Source organism: Melanostigma gelatinosum (genome assembly GCF_949748355.1).
Source record: "Melanostigma gelatinosum genome assembly, chromosome: 19".
Classification (NCBI taxonomy): domain Eukaryota; kingdom Metazoa; phylum Chordata; class Actinopteri; order Perciformes; family Zoarcidae; genus Melanostigma; species Melanostigma gelatinosum.
In genome coordinates, this window is record NC_136652.1 from 14,872,792 (window position 1) to 14,896,579 (window position 23,788).

The 23,788-nt window shown below is 44.2% G+C and overlaps 1 protein-coding gene across 3 annotated transcripts in view; it reads left to right on the plus strand.

Moving 5' to 3' along the window:
• Window positions 1–23,788, plus strand: part of wasf1 (WASP family member 1) — a 46,842-nt gene that overhangs the window by 16,031 nt on the left and 7,023 nt on the right. For 2 of the 3 annotated variants that reach the window (XM_079291436.1, XM_079291438.1), the window contains exons 2-6: window positions 3,221–3,375; window positions 4,453–4,587; window positions 12,131–12,284; window positions 14,920–15,037; window positions 20,215–20,298. In XM_079291436.1, coding sequence (XP_079147562.1) covers window positions 3,243–3,375; window positions 4,453–4,587; window positions 12,131–12,284; window positions 14,920–15,037; window positions 20,215–20,298 — 624 coding nt within the window. In that variant the 5' untranslated portion in view covers window positions 3,221–3,242. The remainder of the gene's footprint in view (window positions 1–3,220; window positions 3,376–4,452; window positions 4,588–12,130; window positions 12,285–14,919; window positions 15,038–20,214; window positions 20,299–23,788) is intronic. The other variant, XM_079291437.1, reaches the window with a different exon arrangement.

The following is a 23,788-nucleotide window of genomic DNA, read 5'->3' on the forward strand; positions in this document are numbered from 1 at the left end:
AATAGTCCGAAATCTGTCTCAGAGAGAGTAATCACCAGGCCGTCATAAACGCTTTCAGCACTTTTGTGGAAAATGAGCTGATAATCATGGTCGACCATTAGCTACATAGTAAGAGTACTCGGTTGGTTAGTCTGGTGTCATTATGAAATAGTCAAGATAAAAAGGTTTCCACTCACCCAGCTGTATATTTAACTCTACCGTGGTCTTTAAAAGTGGACGTGGAGAGTTTTTGGAAGTGGCGTGTGGGCGAAACAGGGCAGTTTCTAAGACCCTGGACCTGCTGTCGTTCATTCCCCCTTAGACTCAGTTAGTCATTTGTTGTGTGCAAAAGAGTTTGAAGTTCAAATCAAATAGCCACTTGATGTGCATCTCAGTCTACACCCTTTATCAGGGATGATCGGAGAGGCCTCTTGTTTAACAGACATTTGTCAAACCGGTCCACTCGATAACGTACGGAACTTCAGTCAAAGGGCATCGGTTTGCTTGATGTAGATTGTTAGCTGTTACCATCATGGCAGCAGCGGACTGCTCTCACACGCAAGTAATGAATGCCAAAAAAAAGCCTTGACATTAACTGGGCATGATGAACAAGCTTGTCTGGTGGTACACTCTTTGTAGAAAAACGTTGTCTTGTCATTCCACCTTGTTAAGTGCTGTGTAATAAGCCTTTCACACAGAACGTAGCAAAAATCATTTTATTTTTCTCTCACTGTCAGAACCAAGATGATGTGTAAGCGATTTCTCATGGGAACCCATCATTATTCTCACGGGAGCAGCGCTGTCATATGTTATCATGTCATAGTATGCTATTGGAAACCCCGGTGGACAAATGCAGCATGGACTGTATATGTACGTGTGTGTGTGTGTGTGTGTGTGTGTGTGTGTGTGTGTGTGTGTGTGTGTGTGTGTGTGTGTGTGCTTATAGTGGTGAGTGCTTGCATGTGTGAGAAAATGTTCCCTCCTGCTGACAACAGTCCTAACTTATGTCCAATCAGCCAGGCGGCAAATGTATGCTGCAGTCATTAATCACACACACACACACACACACACACACACACACACACACACACGCACACACACACACACACACACGCACACACACACACACACACACACACGCACACACACAGATGCCACGAGTGCGTAAGCCGTCAAGAAAATGTAATTGAGCCTGTGATACTGTCAAGAAAAAAAAATACAAGTTGATGTTTTCAAGGTATGCAAAGAAACAGTCTCGTAACCAAAGAAAACGCAAACTAGAACTAAATAGCAGAATTGTTCCAGTAGTCTTCCTCTCTCCTCTTGTCCAAACAGGGATGAAGCTACATCAATACATTTGGTTTTATGATTCTATGGATGACTTTGAAAACACAGATGCTCTTCAGTAACCGCTTAACGTTTGAGCGGGGCGTTTTTTGGTCATTCTTAAATCTTTATTTGAAATTGAAACCAAAGGAAACTATTAATCTCTTCTCTGCTACTTGAAAATCCACCCTGAGGAGCTGAGGCTGGCCGAATCAATACCGTCACTTAACAACTACCTCTATGTGCTTTTATTTTGTGCGGCTTAGAGAGAAGGAGTGAATGCTGATTCCCTTTGCTGCCATCGTCTTCTCCTGTCATGTCTCTGTTGAACTCGGTCATTTATTCAGTACTTGTTTTTTTAAATGTCATAGAAGAATAGAGGTATTAATCCTGCTAATTAGCCAGTTTGGGGGTTAACAGTGTGAACTTACGCAGCAGATACGTTTGTCATCATCTGTGTGTGTGTGTGTGAAAGACACTCCCGGGTATTGAAATGGAGAAGGGCAGATCGATAAACAGATCAACAGGTCTTTTATTTTCTACATTTGTTTAGACTGCAGTCTATTCATTCATTTGTTTATGGGCCTGTGAGCAAATTAGTTTTCAAGGGATATTGCTGCAATATATTTGCTGTGATAATAAAAAAGGGAAATCCTTGAAGTCAAACCTTTGTCCTCATCTCCCTCATCTCATTAGACGATGATAGCAAAGTAAATAGCTTCAAATATCCTCGAATATTTCTCACGGAAACCCCAAAAATGGAATTCACGTACACACAATTCACGCCAACAGCATATGCATCTCCACAAGATTTACAATTCAGGAACACTCAAAGCCAAAAGCACAATTACTAGAAATAAATCTGCCTGTATCTCAGGATTTACAGCTCAGTTACACTCAATTAAAGCCAACAGCACATTAACAAAATACACCGCTCCCAACCACAAATAGGAGGTTTTAGTCACCGCATTGGCAGTGCTGCTGCTAACTGGCTAGCTCCGTAACAATAATCGGTGCCACCTGCCTTGCATTTTAGGTAGGGACGCCCCATTTGGCATTTGCCAGAATGCCAGAATGCTAGACCGAGCCTGTGTTTCCAAGATGACCCTCCTGAACGTACAGTAGATGTTACATTGAGTAGTGTTGGGCCTGTTTGTTAAAGGTTAACACCTTAAAAACTGAGTTTACACCTCCACCGTGGCGAGTGTTAGAGTTAGCCCTTCATGACTAAAACTTCTGGAGGCTGTAGAAAATGTCAGCGCACACCGGGTCAATAGGTACCCAATCAGGAGAAAATGTGTAAGTGTGTGTGTGGGTGTGGGTGTGGGTGAAGGAGTAACTGTGGGAGGACATTTTTTTTTAAAGATCTCGAGAGAGCAGAGACGACATCTTGTTATTTAAGAAGTGGGGAGAAATTTGACGCCGTGTTTGGGTTTGTAACATCGGCCGCACATTCTTATTCAAACAACTTAAACAACGGCTTTCAGGAGTGCAGGTTCTCATTCTCTCCTTTTTTGGGCATTTTTGCCCCCATTTAAGACGCTTCCTTGATGAATCACCTCAACAAAGCCTTTTTACTGGGCTCCCTCTCCCTCCCCTCTAAACATCCATAGCTGGGCCACTTCCTAGAATAGCCTTCCTTGCCCTACATTTTGATGGATACGGTCAATAATCATGCTTGTCCCTCGGTGACGGCAACGCCGCTAAGAATACAGCGGGATATTAAAAACAATGAATGTTGAATCAGTGCTTTAACGAGGCCTTATCGCTGTCAACGAGTGTCTTCTATCGTTGTCAAAAGCTAAATCACAAGTTATAACAACAACAGTCATACTAACTAAGTTGTGTCCTCTATTCCTTCATACCCCCCCCCATACCTCCCTCTGTCCTGTCCCTCTCCACCCGACTCCTGCAGGTAGTGGTGTCGCAGCAGAAGGATGCCGCTGGTGAAGCGCACCATCGAGCCGAGGCACCTGTGCCACACGGTGCTGCCAAGGAACATCAAGAATGAGTTGGAGTGTGTGACTAACATTTCCTTGGCCAACGTCATACGCCAGCTCAGCAGCCTCAGTCAGTGGCACACACACACACACACACACACACACGCACACACTCATTCATTCTCTCATACAGCTAATTCAATGGACACACACCGGTACTGTTCACGCACCTCGGCTCCATGTAAGTCGATGAGGTACTCAGTCAGCTGATGCCTACTTGTCGGTTTTGATTTCCTGGACAGTACATAGCAGGCATTACAATATTCAGAAAACTGATTTGATAATCCTTCACATCCAAGATCAGGTTTCACAATTGCATATTTTTGCTCGTGAGTTTATGATGAAACTCAGGGCTGGTTTTCAGTCGACTCAGAGGGGGGTCTTACAGTAATTTGTCATGTGCTTGTGGTTCATTGGTTCATGCTTTTTCTTTTTTATATATATTTTTAAACACTCAACATTATTATTGATGTCTATTCTTCAGAACACAGTACCTACAAATATGTCTTTTAATCTCACGTTTTAACTGTAAGACGCTTGAACTGTTCATCACCTGTGATGTGAAAACATCCGATTGTGAGTGCTGGTCGTTGAGTTGTAAAATCCGAGCACACCACGGAGCGTTTCTCCTGCCGTGCTGCGGACAGCGCTGTCAGCTGAGGAATCAATCACGCCGGGGCAGCATAGAGACGCTTGTACCAGCATCTGGTTCAAAAGTAGTTGAGCAGACTTCACTGACAGCCAGCAACAGAGCTGAAAGCATTGGAGCAGTCAACAGACACGAGTCATGCTGCCCTGACTCGTGTCTGTCCAGCGTCGTGCCTGTCTGAATAGTTAAAGTAACAGTTTTCCTCTTTAGTTTAATCTTCATCTTTCTTTCTTTTTTGTCTGAATCTGGTGTCACGCAGCTGTCTGCGGTAAAACAGCTCTCGTGCTCAAATCTCACTGCAGTCAACCTTTTCAAAACAAAAAGGACCTCAGAATTATAGACTACAAGTCCCCCAGAGACACTTTCAAGAAATTTAATTAAAAAAACGTTTTTCTCATTATCGCTGCATAAAAAAATGTTAATGGCTCTTTGTTGAGTACTTCATGAGCATGAAATCCAAAAAAAACTAAAATTCTGCTTGTGTGCGCGTGCATGCAGGTAAATATGCAGAAGACCTGTTTGGAGAGCTGTTCAACGAGGCCCACACCTTCTCTTTCCGGGTCAACTCCCTGCAAGAGCGCGTGGACCGCCTCTCCATCAGTGTCACACAGCTGGACCCCAAAGAAGAGGAACGTGAGTAACGTAGCCACACACACACAAACACACAAACACTCGTGCACTCATTTCTTTGAAATGTTTTCCGTTGGTCACACCTTCACCTCTTACTGCCCCAAACTGGATGTGCACTTGTTGGTGCCTTTGAGTGTCAGCTCACCTGTCTCTCCTCCCCCTCCAGTGTTAATGGCTGTTATTAGAGGAACGGGCAGCTATGAGACAATATCATTTTTCACCCTCAATAGTACAAACCATTGCCTCCCCTGCTTTCATTTTGGCTGGATGCTTGTGTACCCACTAAAGGCCCTCTCTTTGGGAGGAGAAATTGGATCTGTGTGTCGGGCTGCATCTGTGGTGGGCAACAATAAAAAGGAATGCGATAATCGGCGAGACTGTCAGGTAAGCCCGGTCAGCCTGAGAGAGGGGAGGCGGGATGAGAGGCTAGCGTGGCGAGAGGAGAGTGCAGGGGGTGCAAAGAGAGGAAATTGCAGCGGTGTAATCCCATGCTCCACGGCGCCGTATGGATTCCCCGTGGGCCCGCAGTGTGTTTACGGCTCTGCACAATGCTACTCTAACTGCTTTCTTGTCACTGACACAGAGGCAGTAAAATGCTCGCTGGGCTGCACTCGCTGCTTATGGCTCTTCTGTGAATGCAAGCGCAGGCTTTGATCCCTTTTTACAAGCCAGTGAATTGTTTTAGTTTTTAAAGACTCACAGGTTTGTGTTTTACGTCTCCTCGCCCTTCACCTGCCATTCTCTCACCATTCCCTGCTTCATCTTCCTCCTCTAATCTCACCGCCCTTTCGTCGAACCCCGTCACTGAAGCCATCCTAATTGAATGATTGTGTGCGCGTGATCTAATTGTGGAAGTCTGTTGTGCGCGGGGTCTCAACTGATAAGTGAGTCCATATTATTCTAGAGGTTAGAGGGCAAAGACACACTCATGCACTCCTTCTCTCATGCAACAAGGCTCGCTATAACACCCTGCAGAGGATAAGATAATAGCCTGTATCTTGATACACATCTACGGATTCATTTCGGGAAATAACAGTAACAACAAAGCCGGTCTTTGTATCGTTTTTGCACACGGCTCCTTGTTCCATATTCATGTGATGGTTCTGCATCTGGACATATGAGTGATTCTGTGTGTTCGCGTGTGTCTGATGCATCCCTTCATGAATAAGCCTGACTTCCCACCCTTTAACCTGAAGCACTGGCTGGAGAGACAGTGGATAAGGATCAGCTCAGTTGCAGATGAAGTGTGCGGTGGGGTGGGAGTCGGAGGGGAGGAGGAGAGTAAGAAAGATGGAAGGATAGAGGGATGGGCACATAATACAGGGCACTGCAGCAAAAGCAGTGGAGTGTAAAAGGATTGTACCGCAGAATTTTCTGGGCCAGGTAGAAATGGCCTCCTCTGCAGGTTGCAGTGATTTCCCTCTCAGTTCGACTCCTCCACACGCACTTAGAACCAAATGAATTTGTCTTGTGAATGGACGCACCCGCGTTTAACTTTCCCGTCTCGACCCTTGTAAAAATCAAATCACTATAACAGCAAGGTAGTCGTGTGAGAGATAGATGGACAGTTGTGGGAGGGGTTTAGCGAGGGGGTTTGTTTCCTGTAAATGCCACCCTTCACCCCCACCCCCACCCTGTCTTTATCTCCTCAAACACATGCTGCTGTACACAGTTGAAAGTGTGTGCTTTCAGCACAAGCGTACGACTTGCCTTGTAATTGTCAGTGTGGGTCTGTGGTCGGCATGAGAGGAGGAGGGAAGAAGAGGGGGGGGGGGAGTGCAGGCAAGGATGGGACCATAAATCAGGACTGTAGAGGGATAAATGAGGGGAGGGAGGATGGGGGAAGGACAGCCGAGCACTCAATATGCATTTTACAGATACTGTTTGCAAAATCCCTCGCGGGCCTCTTTGAAGTTCTTTAAAACCCTTAATGACCAAAAAAAAAAGAACATTTAGTGACAGATTACACTCAGAAATGGTGTCTGATTCACAGCTGAGTTATGCTAGACGCCATTAGTGGGACTCATCACTCACAGTTAGGAGTCTCAGAACAGGCAGGAAGTGTAAAGATCTATGTAAAAAACAAAATGATGATTGTGGAGTTTAGGAAGACTGGGACCACTCCCCCTCTCCTCCACATTGGAGGAGCAGCTGTCTCAGCTAACCTCACCCAGCGCATCAGCACACTCAGCATATTTCAGAAGGCCCACCAACACCTGTACTTTCTGCGGAAAGGCTGGTCTTGGCACCTCAGTCCCCACCTCCTTCAACAGGTGTGTGGTGGAGAGCATCCTCACTGCCTGCACCACCGTGTGGTACGGTACCTGCTCTGCTGTAGACAGACGGTCACTGCAGCCGATGGTTTACACCAGCACGTGCAGGAAAAAGGCCTCCTGCATCATTCGGGACCCCCGCCCCAAACGGACTGACTGTTTGCCTTGGTCCCATCAGGCAGGAAGCTAGGAAGTTAGCAAGACAGACAGACTGAAGAGACGCAAGGTGGCACGTCAACTTCACGTTACTGAGAGAGCACACGTTGAGCTGGTTGCTGTTCCCGCAATTCACCCTCATGGTGTTAAATTCTCTTTTCGTGACCAGGATTGTTTCCGCTTCATCCTCTCATTCAAGTTGTAAACATTAACATCCACTTTGACATGAGGGGGAGGCGGGGCCCTACGTAACTTGTGCAGTGAACATAAAAGGTTTTTTTTCATTGCTTTTATTTATGATTATTGCTGCTTCTTCCCAGTATTGGTAATAAAGAGCAGTCTCAGCTGTTTTCGGTCGCCTGCACAGACACTGAGAGGCTTGCAGTGTTCCCTGAAGCGAATGATGTGTTATCAGCATACGGACACATGTGGACGACATGAAAGATGTTTGGCTGAAGGTCGGGGAGATGTGAGAGGCAGTCGAGGCCGGAGTGATGTATGCAGTGTCATTGGTGTGCAGTGTTTGAGGTCAAAAGTGCTTAATCAGATGATTAATGCATGTTCAGACCGATGTACACATACACACACACACACACACATACTCTCACACACACACACACACACTCACTCACCTTGCCAAATCTCCTCAAGCCTTTAAAGTGTAACATTCCACATGTTGCCCTTTAGGCCCCCAGTCCCCTTCTCCTCTTCCTCCTCTCCTGACCGCTGACTGCCCCCCCCCCCACACACACACACACACACACACACACCTTCTCTGTCTTTGTTGTGCACCCTTGCCCACTCCCACCTCTCTGATTGATCTCTGCTCTCCCTCCATCTTGCGTGGATGCTATTTGTGTGCTGTCAGGCTGGCCTCCCACTGTCACTCCAGCCAACCAAACGAATGGCCTGTACAGTTAATGGCACCGTTATATCACCGCACTGGCCACAGGCCATTTTGGAGGGCCACAAAGCCACCCCGAGTCCCTGTGGGCTCTAACTGTTTCTTTATGTACTCCATGCTCCCTCTCTGCTTCTGCTTTTTCTATTAGTCCTTCTGTTTCTGTATTCCATCAGAGGGTTCTTCTTCTGTTGCCAATTTTTCTTTTCTTCTCTTTGAGTCTCTCACATGACTTCTTGATCTTATATTATTTGCATTTCTTTGTTTTCCTTGTTTTTTTTCTTCTTCTACTGTTTGTTAACCCTCCTTGACTCTTATTTTCCTTATTTCCCTTATTTCCTTATTTTCTGCTTCTCCGTATTAAGGTCTATTCAAATAAGCTTTGCCGGCACGACGGTTAAAACACTTACCAAAGCAGTACCTCTACATCCCGTTTATAGAATTACAAAATGTCCAGAGTCTTTCATTCACTCTGAAACTCCGATTTGTGATTTAATGTATCTTCATTTTCCTCTGTGTCTGGAAAGACTGGAGTCTGGAGTGTGAAGATGAGTCATCGGCTTTAAAGGCATTTAGAATTTGAAATGATCAGTTTACATCGCAGAGACTCCCACCAGAGATTCTCAGATGAGATTCTGTGTTTTAATGTGCATACGGTGCCCCTTGTAGACCTGTGGCGTGCAGTTGATACAGGAAATGTTGCGCCCGAGAGCTGCGTTCACAGATTTTGTGTTCACTGTTGGTGGTTTACATGTAAACAAAAATTTGAGTAAAAATGACTAAATTATAAAATAGCTATAACTTTGTGATTCTGTTTCGGCCAGCAGAGAAGGCTTAGCTGGCCTTGAAGGCCCGCCACTGTGTTCAAGCAATGCTGCAAATTAACGAGCAGGACTATTTTATGGAAATATTAAATTTCTATTCCTTTTGTTAATAAAGGTATACAAAATTTGGAGCATTTCTATTGCCTCTCAACAGCTCTCGACATGGAGACGGCTAAGCCGGTGGCTCGCAGCAAAAGTGCTGATCGAGCGAACAGTGTTTACCTGAGGGAGAGGGTGGGTGCCACTCTTTCATGATTACACCATCGGTCGGGACGATGTTATCAGGTGTAACCCCTCAGCAATTATGTAGGAGTCATAATTGACTCTTATTGCAGAAGCATTGTGGGTGATGATGACCGGCAAGCAGGAGTAGGAAACACTGTGATTAAAGCCTTCTGAAGTTAAAACCAAAATGTTGAGGAGATGCATACAGTTCATCTACTCACTTCTTGAGTTACTGCGTAACATCTTGCATTACCCACAACACGGGATTACATGGTTTATACAAGAAGAGAGAGGAAGAGGACAAAAGGCTAAAAGACAGTTTGGCCTCCGCCTTCTCTTATCTGCAGAAGTTGTGTGTAGTACTGCATCTTGATGAGGCAGGGGGCGAAGAGAGGGAAGAGGGAGAACATAATTTCCTTGAAACTTTAAGGGAAGCTGAGAGGTTTGTGTGTGTGTGCGACAATAACTTCCTCACCTCTCTTTGGTTGAGGGTGTTTCAGCTAGATGCTATCTGTCTCAGAGGAAGATATGAGAGAGAGTGAGAGAAACTATCCACAACTGGCTTACTGATAAGGAGGTTCACAGGCTGAGATCAGAGGCTGCTGCTGCACCTGGTGCTGCTCGACCTGACACACACACACACACACACGCACACACACGCACACACACGCACACACACGCACACATTTAGAACCTCCCACGAACTCTCTCACTCAAAGCTCACTTACATTTTTCTCATTAGCTGAATGTCTTCACTAAATTGGTATAATTGGTAGTTCAGCTGAATAAGTGACATTTTGTAATTAGGATGTAGAACATCATGCTAAGATATCCGTGTGTGTGTGTGTGTGTGTGTTTGTGTGTGTGCCTTCTTTGTTTCTGCCCACATTGATTAGTGCAGTGTGCCTCTCTCAGTGCTCAGTGTTGCTTGGCAGAGGTTTATAGCCTCAGTCTGCATCAGATTCATCCTGACACACACTTCTGCACTGTCTCTCTCTTGTTTGTTCCCTTTGCACATTTTGGTCACACCATCCGACAGCGCTCTGCTCTCCCAAAATGCATTGGGGCTGCAGGATACGGCGTTCTTGCTTAGCATGCAGCACTCGGCCACCACCAGAGTGGCACTCACCGGTTGGCCAATGACTATACTTCTTGGCTACTATGTGGATTTACTCTGTCATTTTGTAAGCAGTGAGAGGGAGAATGTTGTTCTTCACTCTGACCTTCCCGTGGAAAGGAGGCAAGGAAATGCCCTACAGGGATCACTAAAGCATCACTTTAATGTTCATATCTCCTTTTCCACATCTTTATCCCTTACCCTCTCTAATCTACTCCAAATTCTGAGATCTCCCCATTACTCCCACTTATCCCTGGCATTTCTCTCCTCTGTGATCGCTTTGGGCATTGTGCAGTGATTGTCGTGCCACTGTGGCTTTGATTTTTTTCCCTTTTCTTATCATGAGTCACCTCTTATGTCGCTGATCTAGGAATTGAAGTTTATTCCGTTGCACTCACTGATACAAGCACGAGTTCTTAAAGGGTAGTTTATTACAACTTGGGTGTGATTTTGCATAGTTTTAGGGCGTCGTCCCTGTCACTAATAACAAGATTGTACTCACCGAGTTGAGATCTGAGATCTGGAAATGCTGCATCGTCACCAAAAACAAACATGCAGGTTAACCAAACCTATTTGAAAGAGAAGGTTAACAGTTCAATTATTGCCCAAACATCCATCTCAGTCCACAGACTAACCTCATGTTTTCACATTGACTTATATTTTCCAAAGTTGTGCGTTCAGTTTTCCCATGAAACGAGATGTTAATTACCAGTTTTCCTAAATTTTTTAGGTTACTGCACCTCTCTTAGGGACACCTCGCTCATGCCTTTCTGTTATTTCTCACAGAGGTCATGCTTTGTGTTTTCTCTCTTGCTCTCTTCTACACCACTCCTTTCCGCATGTTCGTTTTATCATCTTTCCCTCCGCTCTTATATTCCCACATTCTTCCCGGCCATCAGCTAGTCTGTATTTCCTGGGAATACTTCCCGCATGTCCGCTCCTGCTCTTTGTTTTACTGTTAGTGGCTCTTCACTCCGTCCCTTTGTTTACATCACCCTGACTCTGTTGTGTCCGTGCAGTTTCGTTATCACCCTCTTCCATTCTCTGGCCTCCTGTCTCTCTCCCAGAGTGTTACTTACCGACCCTCGGCTCACTGATAGTGTTTGTTAATAACGATACGTCAGTGCCTCAGGTGGCTGGCCCTTCACTACAGAGAGTGTGTGGAAGTAATTACCCAGATGCACTGCTGCAATGTGGAAGGTCAGATTGCGATAGTAAAATGCCTTTGTCTCATTTGATCAAGACAAGCATCCAATGACTGTCCTGATAACTCAGCGTGTTTGGCGATCAACTTAAAGTACGGGCTAATAGTTCAGTATTTGATTCTATGTTGTTGTTTTGTTGTGTATGTGTGTGTGTGTGTGTGGTACAATACAATGTTTTTTTCTTCATGCCACATGACTTTTTGCTCTGGATTTCTTTCCAAGACTTGCTGTTTTCTACTTGACCAGACCAGATTGAGGGTTAGCATAAGTGTGGTTGTTTTTCCTCTTCGCCCTCGGGAATTTCTCCAAGCTGTTTTTTTTCTGAACGCTTCAGCTGTGCAGCATCGAGTTATTCTTTCACCCCTCCGAAAAATGTCAGCTGTTCCCGGACGAAAGACGGGCAATCATCCCCACAGCCTCTGACGGACGACCTTAGCCTAGCCTAGCCTAGCCTAGCCTAGCCTAGCCTAGCCTAGCCTAGCCTAGCCTAGCCTGGCTTGGCTTAGCTTAGTTTAGTTGTGACGCTGTGTGGGTTTGCTTTGTCTGGGAACTGAAATTATCCAATTAGGACAACAATGCAGCTTTAGTCCAAGGGTGGATGATTAGTGGTTTCTCATAGGTTTAGTGCTCCGTGATGTTTTGATGATGATGATAATGGGAATAAAGGGAATGGAGCCAAATGGTTGCTTGTGTTCACCAAAGACATGAGTGAGACAGAGAGTCTGTTAGATGGAAAACCCTAACCCTGCGTCACATGTTTTTTTTAAAAGAACCTGATTTAATCACCGATATTCCCATCTCTCCCTCTCTCTTTTTTGTTCTGCATCCTTCCTTTGCTGCCGTAGTGTCTCTTCAGGACATTACCATGAGGAAGGCCTTCAGGAGTTCCACCATTCAGGACCAGCAGCTGTTTGACCGCAAGTCAATGCCCGTCCCACTGCAGGAGACCTTCCAGACATGCGAGCAGCCGCCACCGCTCAACATCCTCTCGCCCTACAGGTCCGAATCCAGTTTCAATAACTTTACAAAAGGGTTTCTGTTTTTGTGAATGAATGCTGTGCTAAAAGTAAGCTATAATGTGCATTCTAAAAGCATATTTTGCAAGTGAAATGATGATACTACAATGGAGGAGATGGAGAAGCGACATTGCTCCCTTCTTTCAGAAAAACACTGACGTTACCTACAACTGGAAGGTTTAATTGCAGCCCTTTTTCTGAGCCCAGCATTTCACCAACGATAACAACCTTTCATATATTTGTCTGTTTCTATTCTCCTCAGTGTGGAGATTGGAGAACAATGTATTTGTATTTTAGTGAAAGGCATAAAGAAAGACTGATGGCACCCTACTGTGTTAAGACAAAAGCAGCTAAACGGCCTTGAATGTTGGCTGTTATTTGTTATTCTTTTGCCTGCCACCAAAAGGTTTTTATTTACCGTAATGCTCACAATGATGCACACAGAGAATCCTGAAAAGACACCCCAAGCTGCTTGTGCACCTTGGTTGGTAGGTATATTAGTCTTGGCAAGCTTGTGACTCCTTCACACCAGACATCTCTTGGCTCTTGAGTGTTGAGCCGGTGCAAGCAGAGCGATAGAGAGTGTCATCTGGAGATGAATAATCCATAAAAAGCTCAGCTGGCCAGTACTCCCTCCCCCTTTATTTCTCACCCTGCTCTCACCCTGCTTTTTTTACCCTCTCACTCCTTTTTCTCTCCTGCAGCATCTTACATGACACATCCCTGTGTAATACTGTCACTCTGACCAAGCCAGTTGAAGAAGGTTACAGGAAAAACACAATCTTTTATTTTGTATGTGTACAGACACGTACATGTGGACTGTAGGGAGAAAGGTGCAGGCTGTGGTATTTCAATCTGCCGTAGGTGCATTTATTATATTTTTTAGGTCTGGGACAAGCAATAGTCCAGTGTGGGCGTCTGCCTCACTGACATTATTTTCAAATCTTATTTCCTGCCGGCTGAAGGCTACATGTCAAAGTTTTTTTTCCTCTTTTCAAACAAGGATTAATGGTGATAGTTGAACTAGACATAAAAACAGGTACTATACAATCCTTAAGGTCAGTTCTGGCTGGAATTGCTCTCACCTCCCCTTGACTAACAACTGATGGAGTGCCCAAGAGCACATGGTCCAATAGAGAGGATGAGGTATCTATAATAGAGGACTGTTGCTCTACTAGTGTGTCCACGAGAGAAAGAGTGGTATATATGTGTCTATGTATTAACGCTACGGCTGACACTAGCTATAACTGTCATTATCAATTAACCTGATGGTCATTTTCTTGATTAATCAAGATAATTTCACCCATAAAAGAACATAAGTTCTACGAGCTTAATTTCACCTAATTATCATATAAGACAAAGAAATGTAGGAAAACACCCCCTTTTGAGTTCTCCGCTCTGCTCTTCTCCTCATTTTGTATTCCTCTCCTCATGTTGTTCATCTCCTCTCTCCTCCTCTCCTCTCCTAATTTGGTTCTCCTCTCCACACATCACATCAGGAGTCTCCCCGGGACACCTCCCCAGGCTGTTACTTCTCAGATGTACTCTGAACACAGCTGCTCTGCTCTCTCTCCTTCTATCACTCACACACACACAAGAAGAAAAAAAGACGCACACAAACACGCGCCTCAAATATACACAGAATGAATACCATGTATAATGATTTACACAAGCACTCAAATACTACCCGCAGTACTACAGTAGCTCTCGCTCCGCCCTTTCCTTATCCCATTGTTCAATTCTATCTCAGACCACGCAGAGATGGGGTTACTACGTTCATTTTACATTACAGAGAAAGAGGTGACTAATATTACTATTGTTATTGTTGAGCGCCTCGTGGTATTTATGAAAATTTGGGACAAAGAAAGCCCAAAAAGTCACAACTATTCAGCAGAGTTTGCAAGAATGAAAGCTGATGATTTGTCAAACACAGACTCGGCAGCTGCAAAGGGTTAAGCTTGTTTGTTATTGAGGGGGGGGGGGGGGATTGAGAACGTTTCCTAGCTGCAGTCTTTGACAGGTTTTCCAGGAATTCTTGAAGGAAAGCAGACTGAGACAGGCAAGGGCAGGACACAGGAAAAGAAAAATAATTATAAGCAAAAATGTCCTCTCCCTGCATTTTAAAATGTAGAATTTAGTAGTCTGACATTGTTATAAAGGGAATATTTTGGGGGCTTTGGACTGTTGATTGAACAAAACAAGACATTTGAAGTAGTCACCTTGAACTCTGGGAAATCGTGACGGCCTCTTTCTACCATTTGCTGTACAAGAGGATGATTGGCTGAATAGAACTGAATCAATGATGACATTAATAGTTAGTTGTAGCTGTAAATGGAATAAAGCTACATTTTTTTAAATGCTCATTGTGTTTTTTCACAGGCCAAGATGTCTTCAAATGTGTTATGTCCAACCAACAGATATCCAGTTTACTGCGTATGACTAAGACAGGCAGCAAATGTTCACCTTTGAGAACCTGAGACCGGTGGTTCCAGCCTTTTGAATTTTAGCTTAAAAATTGATTGTTGTCAATATTTAGCTTCTCAAAAAATAAAAGAACACTACTTCTCCAGCATGCCAACCAAATGGGATTCTTGGTTGTTTCTTTTGTCGATCTGCAGGGACGATGGGAAGGAGGGTCTGAAGTTCTACACCAACCCGTCCTACTTCTTTGACCTGTGGAGAGAGAAGATGCTGCAGGACACAGAGGACAAGAGGAAGGAGAGGCGGAAACAGAAGGTATGTCAGAACAATCGCCAGCACCGGGTCCCAGCAGTGCACAGTATACATTGTACCTCCTGTTCATGCAACAATTCTTTCTTGCTGCAATGGATAGATGTGTTTGTGGTGAGCAGTGGGCTGTGAGCACATGAGCACCGAGGTTAGCGAGTGGGAAGACACGAAGTGAGAGTGCACGAGAGGCTTCCTGGAGTCTCCATGGATGCAGATCGATGTGTCCAGCTTGAATAAACCGACAGAGTGATTCACTGATAGAAACACAGGCCCGGCTGTAGTCGAATGCACTAACTAGCCACCACACGTAGATTCATCAAGTCTTCCTCCAGTCGACCCTTCTATTTATTACTTGTGCGATGATTACATCTCATTAATGGGAGCATCTGCTGATCACTTGCCCCTGCACTGTGTGCCACTGCTCTGCCTCTGCACATACAAACACAAACACACACACACACACACACACACACACACACAGACACACACACACACACACACACACACACGGGCGTAACCTCACGTGGGCGCTCTGTCCACACACACATGCAATCTGAAGTAGGATTTGTATGCACGCTGACACACTAATTGAATAAAAGAGCTCTTGCACATGCAGAGAAATCCCACATCAAATGCGCAGCTTTGACGCCCTCCTCAAAAAAGAGGGGTTTCCAACTCTGAGCATCAGGGGCACTAATCAGTCCCAGCTTGCATTTCCATGTGTGGGAAGCAGGGCGTGCAATCAAAAGTGTAGATCAAAGCTTATTATGGTCACGTTTCAATGATGAATAAGGAGAGTGAGGGTTCGCGTGAATGAAGAGAATATAATTTGTTGTTTATGAGGTTTTTAATGATCGTGGGAATCGGCTCAGAGAGGACAGAGGGCAAGTTAAGCCAAGGATTATTTGGGAGGTTGTAAAAATGAAGGGAATTTATTTGCTGTTATTTTCTGTTTTAGCATTCATTACAGTTAGAGTAATAAACACATGATTTCTTTAATTTTTTCTTCTTCTTCGGGTTAGGTTTATATGACCGCTTGTAGCTGAAGCTCATTCCCGTGATTTCATTCCAATTAAAGCCCCGGGTGGGCTCAGCTTGTAAATCCATGTTCATTTCCCTCTTCACCACACATGGCAGTTACACAGACCCCATGGAAAGGTTTAGAAGACATTCACAGGGAGAGCAGGATGGATTAGAGGAATTACCCGCACATATTTGTTGGTTTGTGTAACCATGGTGGTAGATAAATGGTCTGAATGAGGATCAGGGCAAATACAGTGTGGAGAAGAATGTGTGTTTTATGGAAAGCATGCAGAATCAACCAGTCAAAGGGTGAGGAATGGAAAAGGAGAGTTATGTGCACACACTCACATGGGGGAAATTGAGCGTGTAAATCATTGATAGATCAAGGTTGAGGTTGGTCGGCCTCGAGGAAAAAGCGCTTTACCCAGATAGACAATAACCCAAAAATATTTTTAAAAAGCATGGCGATGCTAGTCCATCATACAACAATAGTTAGAGCGGTGACATGTTGATTTAGTTCCAGAGAAAAACGCTACATGGACACACAGCCTTACACGTGTGTGTTTGTTGCAGTAAATGCTGTTTACTCTTTCTAAACTTTGTTTATTATTTCACTAGAAGATTTCAGATACCAGCTAAATCATTCTCTGCTTCTTAACTACGACATGTTTCCTTTATAAAGGCAGGTTTTGCCATTGTCAACTCACACACTTTCAGACACACTCAGGCATGGAAATGCACAGACAAATGCTTAAACAGATCTAAATCGACCACGATCCACCACTGCAGCTGCAGTGTCGAGGACCTGACGGGCAGCGCCACCTGTCAGTCACCGTGACGCCAGCTGAGGTTGGCTGCCAAACACACTTTGTTCCGTGACAGACAATGTTCCAGCTCTGCCTCACTTCCTCCCTCATGTCTGTCTTCACTCTTTCTCTCCAGCTCATCTTACTCGTTCCCACAACTTGAACATTTTTAGATTTCAATATTTATCACCATGTGTCAAATTCACACCTAAAATGAACTGATGAAATGTGTTCCAGACAAAACACATCAAATAGATGAAAGAAAACCTGCTTGTTTTTTAAATCAGATTTTACTCTTATGATCATATCATCACAATACGATACCACCGAAAGTCAACAAACGGTAATGTTGAATTCTCACCAAGCCTTGTTATTAAGAATGTTTAAACACAGAAAACTTCCACCATAAGATGGACATACTGAATGGAAGTAAAGACAAAATCCCTCACCTTATTTGGTCAAATGAAAGACAAAATGAAAAGGAAGCAGAGAAGAATACAAAAAGGCTAACCTAAGAAAAAAAACACTACATAGGAACATACATGGCATCCAGGATTCTTATGCCGAAGATAAACAATCAAAGGGCAATAAAGAGGTCCTGACATGTTTAATAAACAGAGATCAGGATCGTGTCTTAAGGGAGCTCTATGTTTCAGACTCTTTAAATGTTTTTTTTAGACTCATGGCCCCTTGAATCCACTGACGCAGGATAAGGGGTTCGGATGCCTTCGAGTGAGTAACCAAAGTAATTGATTTCAGCTCTTGTACAGGGAGACACAGTTCACGGGTTCAGGGCAAAGTTTCTCTTTACATCCCAGAGGAAAGACCACAATTCAAAATGTTTGAGCCTCGAGTGTCGAAGGACCACATTTGAATGACTCGGGGAGCAGAGAGCGAAAAGGGCATTCACGACAGAGTAATGCACAGTGTTAACAGTACATTACATACCTGTAAAGATGTGGAATGCCTGTTTTTTAAATAGTATTTGAGAGATTTATTAAGCTAAAATAGATCCAGTTCCCGACCAGCGTTCTTCATGTTCTTCATGTTGAATCATGTAAAAATAGATCTCTGTAACAAGCGTTAAAATGCTTAAGCCCCTACTTCATCTCTTTCAATCACCAGCCATTTTCTAACGGAGTCATATCCCTAATAGTCTAAAACCAAATTCACACACTCTACGCTACACACAGGCACACACAGATTAGCAGGCAGTGATAAATTGAAAGCAGCACAGGACAGGAGGGAAGGGAAAAGAAGCCTACAGTGTCCTAATCTCATTAGCTCCTGTGTTAGCCTCGCCCTCAGTGGATTAGCAATAGATTAGCAATAGATGTGCTGAGCCAGTCGGAGGGAGACAGAGAGAGGAAAGTCCCAGGGACTGAGGAGAAAAGAGAGAACGAAAGCATCGCTGCTTCTCTTTGAGATCAGTGTTTGAGTCCACACTAGATCGAGGTTTGTCTCTAGCGACTGGATCCCCTGTGGAGACGCCCTCGGCCTCTCCTACCCATGTAATTTTTTAATTTTTCGTCTTTATTTCTATTTGGACACTATTTGGCCGTCAGTATAAAACGTTTTCCCCCCGGCATCACAGGTGACTGACCCGAATTAAACTGCAAAATGTCGAAGTGTTTAATGACAAGGAATTCAATTTGCAATGCCAATGTGATATACAGCGTCAAACCAGACAATAACAACACCAGAATTTGTGTTCACGTCATTATTTGATGACGACAGCTCAGAGAAAATCGATATACTCATTTGAGTCGTACAAGATGTCCATCTGCACACTCGTATGAAAGTTTCAAGAAACAGGTGCAACAGAAAAGTCAGTATCTCGGTACACGATTAAGTGAGGATGCTACACGTTGTCCCACGATCAACAGTAAAAGTAGCTGACAAGGACCAAAGTCTGACGTGAGGAATGTGTCAGCGAGTAGCAATCTTATCGGACAACATAGCGGAGTGTGCTGTTATGTCAGCAAATATAGTATATTTCTGTTTTAAATTTCCCGACACACCAGAGCAACTCTGAAGACACATGAAACACTCACTGTGCTCAAGTGTTTCAAGAGCTACATACTGTACATCCTTATTCCAAAGATACATACAGTAGCAGTAAGCAAAGAGGGTCATGTCTCCATCTTCACTGCTTCCTCATCCCCCCCCCCCCCCTCACTTGCTGCGGTTGCCGCGGCAACTGCTCTCAGGTCCATTCAAGAGACTTGAGACGGCTCGCTGGGAGCGCTGAGACGCAGAGATGGACTGAGACTGACACAGTGTACAGTGCCCTGCTGCTACGGGCCACAGCAGCTGCTCTCACTGTCAACACGCACACACACACACACACACACACACACACACACACACTTTTTCCCCCTCTTTAAGGATATTTGGATTTCAAGACGATAACACCAAAAAAGTCCTGTGAACGTCAACACAAAAAAAGAATGACTTCCAACCAGACTCGTCAGAGTGTTGGAGCTGAATGTGCAGATTCTGTGTTACTCAGACACTCAAATAAGTAGAGAAATTGATTGACCTTTAACCGTGATGCTTGGGCAGCGGTGGCCTAAACTGTCATTAGTAAAGCACAGCGTACTTTGCACATCTTTGGATAAAAAGCCATGTTTACAAACATCATTATCCTCCTGCAACAGAATATGCTTGTTAATTATTTCAAGCTCGTCCACAATTACAATTACAGTTGCATCATGTAGCAGGCAGCCCTGACCAGAGAGAAGCTCTCTAATTAAAGATCTTTTGACTTGCTTTAACAGCACCTTTTCTACACATGAGGGTTGGTGTAACAATATTTAGAGTATATGCAACACCTCATTAAAGCAGCAATTTCAATGAAAGCAAAGAAATGTATCCACGAAATTAACTTTTGGCACTCAATTGTCTCCCTGTAGCTTGTTGCAAGCTCGTGCAACTTTTTCGGTCATTGCAGGTGCAAGAGCAGCTGAGGAAAGTGAGGCATTAGATGAAGTTTGCCATAACAGACATGTGCAGTATAGCTCCCCTATACAATACCTCCCCTATGACTTGCATTAAAAGTAAAAAAAAAAAGAAAAAAATGGAGAACGACAGAAAACTCTGTTTGCTTTTACCAGTTACAGCTTGGACATCATTTTTATGTCAATAAAAACAACTTTCACACTTAAAATATGTGAAAATATCTGCTATTTTAAGCCATGTGAAGACACCCAACATGCGTGTGACATGTTGTAATGTCTCAGTGGTTAATAGGATAGTGTTATTTCCCCCGAATTGTGTGAAATACTGCTTCAGGATCTTCTCTGAACCTTTTTTTTTATGAATCCTGGTCTAACTCTGTCTAACTCTGTGCAGCTGGAAATGCCTTATCTTGTGTGTCCCAATGGCCTCATACGAGTCCTCTCTGAAACCCCTCCTCCCTTCCTCACTGCCCCAGAGGTAAGACCTACTCCCTTCTCCCCCCCCCCTCCACCAGAGTATCTGCTCCGCACGCGGCAGCCTGCAGCCCTCCCTCACTCTCTCCCCTCTATCCACTCTCCCTCTGGTTTGCTGTGGACGAGTGAGCTCCCCACCTCCAACCTAACAACTAACAAGCCCCTGACTGCATCCCAGTTCTACTCTTGTGATAGGAGACAAACCGTCTTATCAGTGATCCTCCGAAAAAAGAGAAAATTGTTGGACACAATTTGAGGCTCCATTCAATATTGTAGTTTTTATCTTAGACTTTCGGAACTATTCTGACTAGATGTCTGACTAGTTCTACAGTGCATCTTTGCTCAATTATAAAACAGGGAACAGAGTTTTACACATAACAGCTGGCTTTATGCCGTGCTCACGTCCGATGGGATCGAGGGTATTTCCATGTTTACGACTTCACGTCGTGACATGAACGCAGCATTGCCGTACATGCTATTTCAACTGAAGGTAAACCGGTTGGCACTCAGAGTAAAACATCGTTCTCATTTAGCTGTATCTTTATTCTGTTGTAGAAGAGACAGTTGTAGCCAATACATACTGCAAGTCAATGCATCAACCGCCATTGCAGTTTCAGAAAAATGAAGGCAAAGCTCAGCTGCTTTGAATTGCATTGCTGGTTGTGGTTTGCATATTTATTTATTCATTCAATTATTTGTGCATGTCTAGTCTCAGCCTAACCTGAAAAGAAATGGCCGATCCAAAGTCCAAATTCAGTCAGTGACGGTTCAATGCTTTTAAGGGTAATTTGGGAATTTTTCAACCGTGACCCTATTTTTCCTATGTTTTTGTGTCTACGGGACTAATGGGGACAACAATATGTTTGTTGTGTCGAAGGAGAATGCTGCATACGGAAGCCGCTAAACGGGCTGTAATGTAATCGCTTTACGTCCACTAAAAGTGTTTGTTTGCCACGAGTGATTACATTACAGCCTTTTTAGCGGCTGCCATCCGCAGCGTTCTCCTTCAACACTTAGACCAGTGTTTGCCCCCATTCGACACAAAACATGGGAAAATAGGGTTGAAAAAAATGTAAACGTCGTTCGCCACACCTGTCAGTTTACACATTAATATCACTGAAGTAGGAAAAGGAGTAATTTGGGACACAGCCACGGAGTAGACACTTCACTAACAGAAAGACAACTCGGTCATACGCTAGGTGAATTAACTGCACATGTCTTTGGAATGAGAGCCCTCTTCAGATGACTTGTTTGCCTTGCTGGTATTGGTTTAGTGGTCAAACTAACACTTTCTGACACGTTTGAGCACGTTTTCTTCGTTACAAATATCAAATCCTAACAGCTCAAGATACTCCTTCGCATTATTTAATCGTATTGGTTATTATTCTTTTATTGCATTCATCAGGCGAAATCAGTATCCCTCAGATCATTACTGTACAAGTCTGTACAACCCAAATCCAACAGATCAGCAGCAGCAGAAAAGTGTGTATTGTGTGTGTGTGGGGTTAGTGTTATTGTCCGCAGCAGGGTGGTCCAGTTGCCGTGTGCCTCGGCGGGCCTCCCTGTGGGGGTTATTTACCCGCTTGCACAGCCGCAGTTCTGCTGAGTCTGTCGCATTGAACACTCCCACAAACATACAGAGACACACAGAAAATGCACATACGAGTGAGTAGGAAGGTGTGCACAGACAGAGAGCGTTCTGTACATATAAATCTAGAACTGCTGTGTTGCACACACACACTCATACACACTCGCAGTGCCTACGCAGCAACACTCTCTCTGCCAGTACGAGTCCATTCAGATGACCGATGACGACCTAGCGGAGGCACACAGCCCTCGGAAATTTGCCACATTTATAGCGGCTGTGAAACACGTGCATGCACACACACACACACACACACAGTTTCTCATTTTCTCTACAAAGACAGCGTGCCTCCCTCTCTTGTTTACGTTGCTGTTTTCACATTCATGTTGCTGCATTAAAGCCGGCACGCTGTGATGCTCTTTGTTGGACAGATGGCTGTCTGGTGGCATTATGTGTTATGTGTTTCCTTGTCATTTTATCTGTCTACCACCTGTTCTTCCTGCCACTCCTCATTGTTGCATCAATTAAAACCAAAGCCCCATAATAACGCTCTTTCAACTTGTATGGCAGAATGTTCACTCATTTTCTTTTGTGCAAATGTCGTCTGAAATGCTTCTTTGAATATTGCCGAGACACAATAACTGCAAACCTCTTAGGAAGTCAGAGGTTAGTCCGACTGAAAGTAACCTTCTTATCAGACTTATTGAAGCTCTGCACAGTTTGGGAAATGGCAGAGGAAGATAGGTTAAAATATTTGACCTTCTGATGCAGCTCCTTCAGCCTCAGCAGGCAGTGTTGTCAGGGGTTCATGTCTGGAATGAATGATATTCAGTTTGTGAGTCCAGATGTATAAATGTGCTGGAGCAGGGCAGGAGGCCGTTGTGTGTGTGTGTGTGTGTGTGTGTGTTCCCCTCGGCCAATGCCTCATCACGGTTAATAGGCCTGGTGAATCAGAACCTAATCAATATGCATTACCATTCGGATGCTCGCTCGCAGCATCAACATCACTTAGCTGAAGCAGAGGAGACGCTGTCCACAACCCACGTTGTGTTGAATCAGCCAGCACGTTTCATTTGAAGACCAACACATGCATGCACACACACACACTGAGGGATACTGTTGTGTTTGTGTGAAGGCAGTTTGTAGAATGCGTTCACCCATACTGTACTACAGCTTGCCACACTTAAAGGATAAGACTGTGTTTTTCTTGTCAACAAATCCCATGAGAAGACAAAAAGCAACAATGAACTGATTCCCCTGACAAGTATTGGTATCCAAAGCCTGATATATCTTATTCATCTGTGTCATAGAGTTCCGTTGTTAAACTATTAAAACACGCCAGGCAGATGTGCACTGTGCGACATGTCCGTGCATTACAATGAACATGAACATTGTTGTTTATTTTACATTAATCCCACATCCAGCTGAACATATCCCCCAACAGAGGCACTACTTAAGCCTTCCTGAGTAATGGTCGCTACATCTACAATGTGAAGTGCCCAGCTGTTTGAGATGATTTAGCCCCTTTACAAAACAAAAGCATGAATTCGTCATTTAGATTGATACCAAGGGGCTTGCGGCTGAGTGCCACAGCCAGAAAGTATTGCTAACACATTGCTGTCGACAAAACGAAAAATATAGAATAACACCAGCCTCATGCTCGCACACCTTCACCTATAAAATGTCAGAATTGTATCATATTTTCAGATATGAATGCATAAAGTGGTTCAGGATGACTAAACTGATTCATTCACATAGGTATTTAGTTGAACTGTGAAACGATCCCTACTTCATTTTGGTGTTGTTGTTGTGCTTTAACCTGTCATGTGTACTTTGAGTTGACTCGAGCATGTGTGTGTTTGTTTTGCATGTCATTCTTCAGTGTGAGCTGTTGCTGTAACAGTCCTTC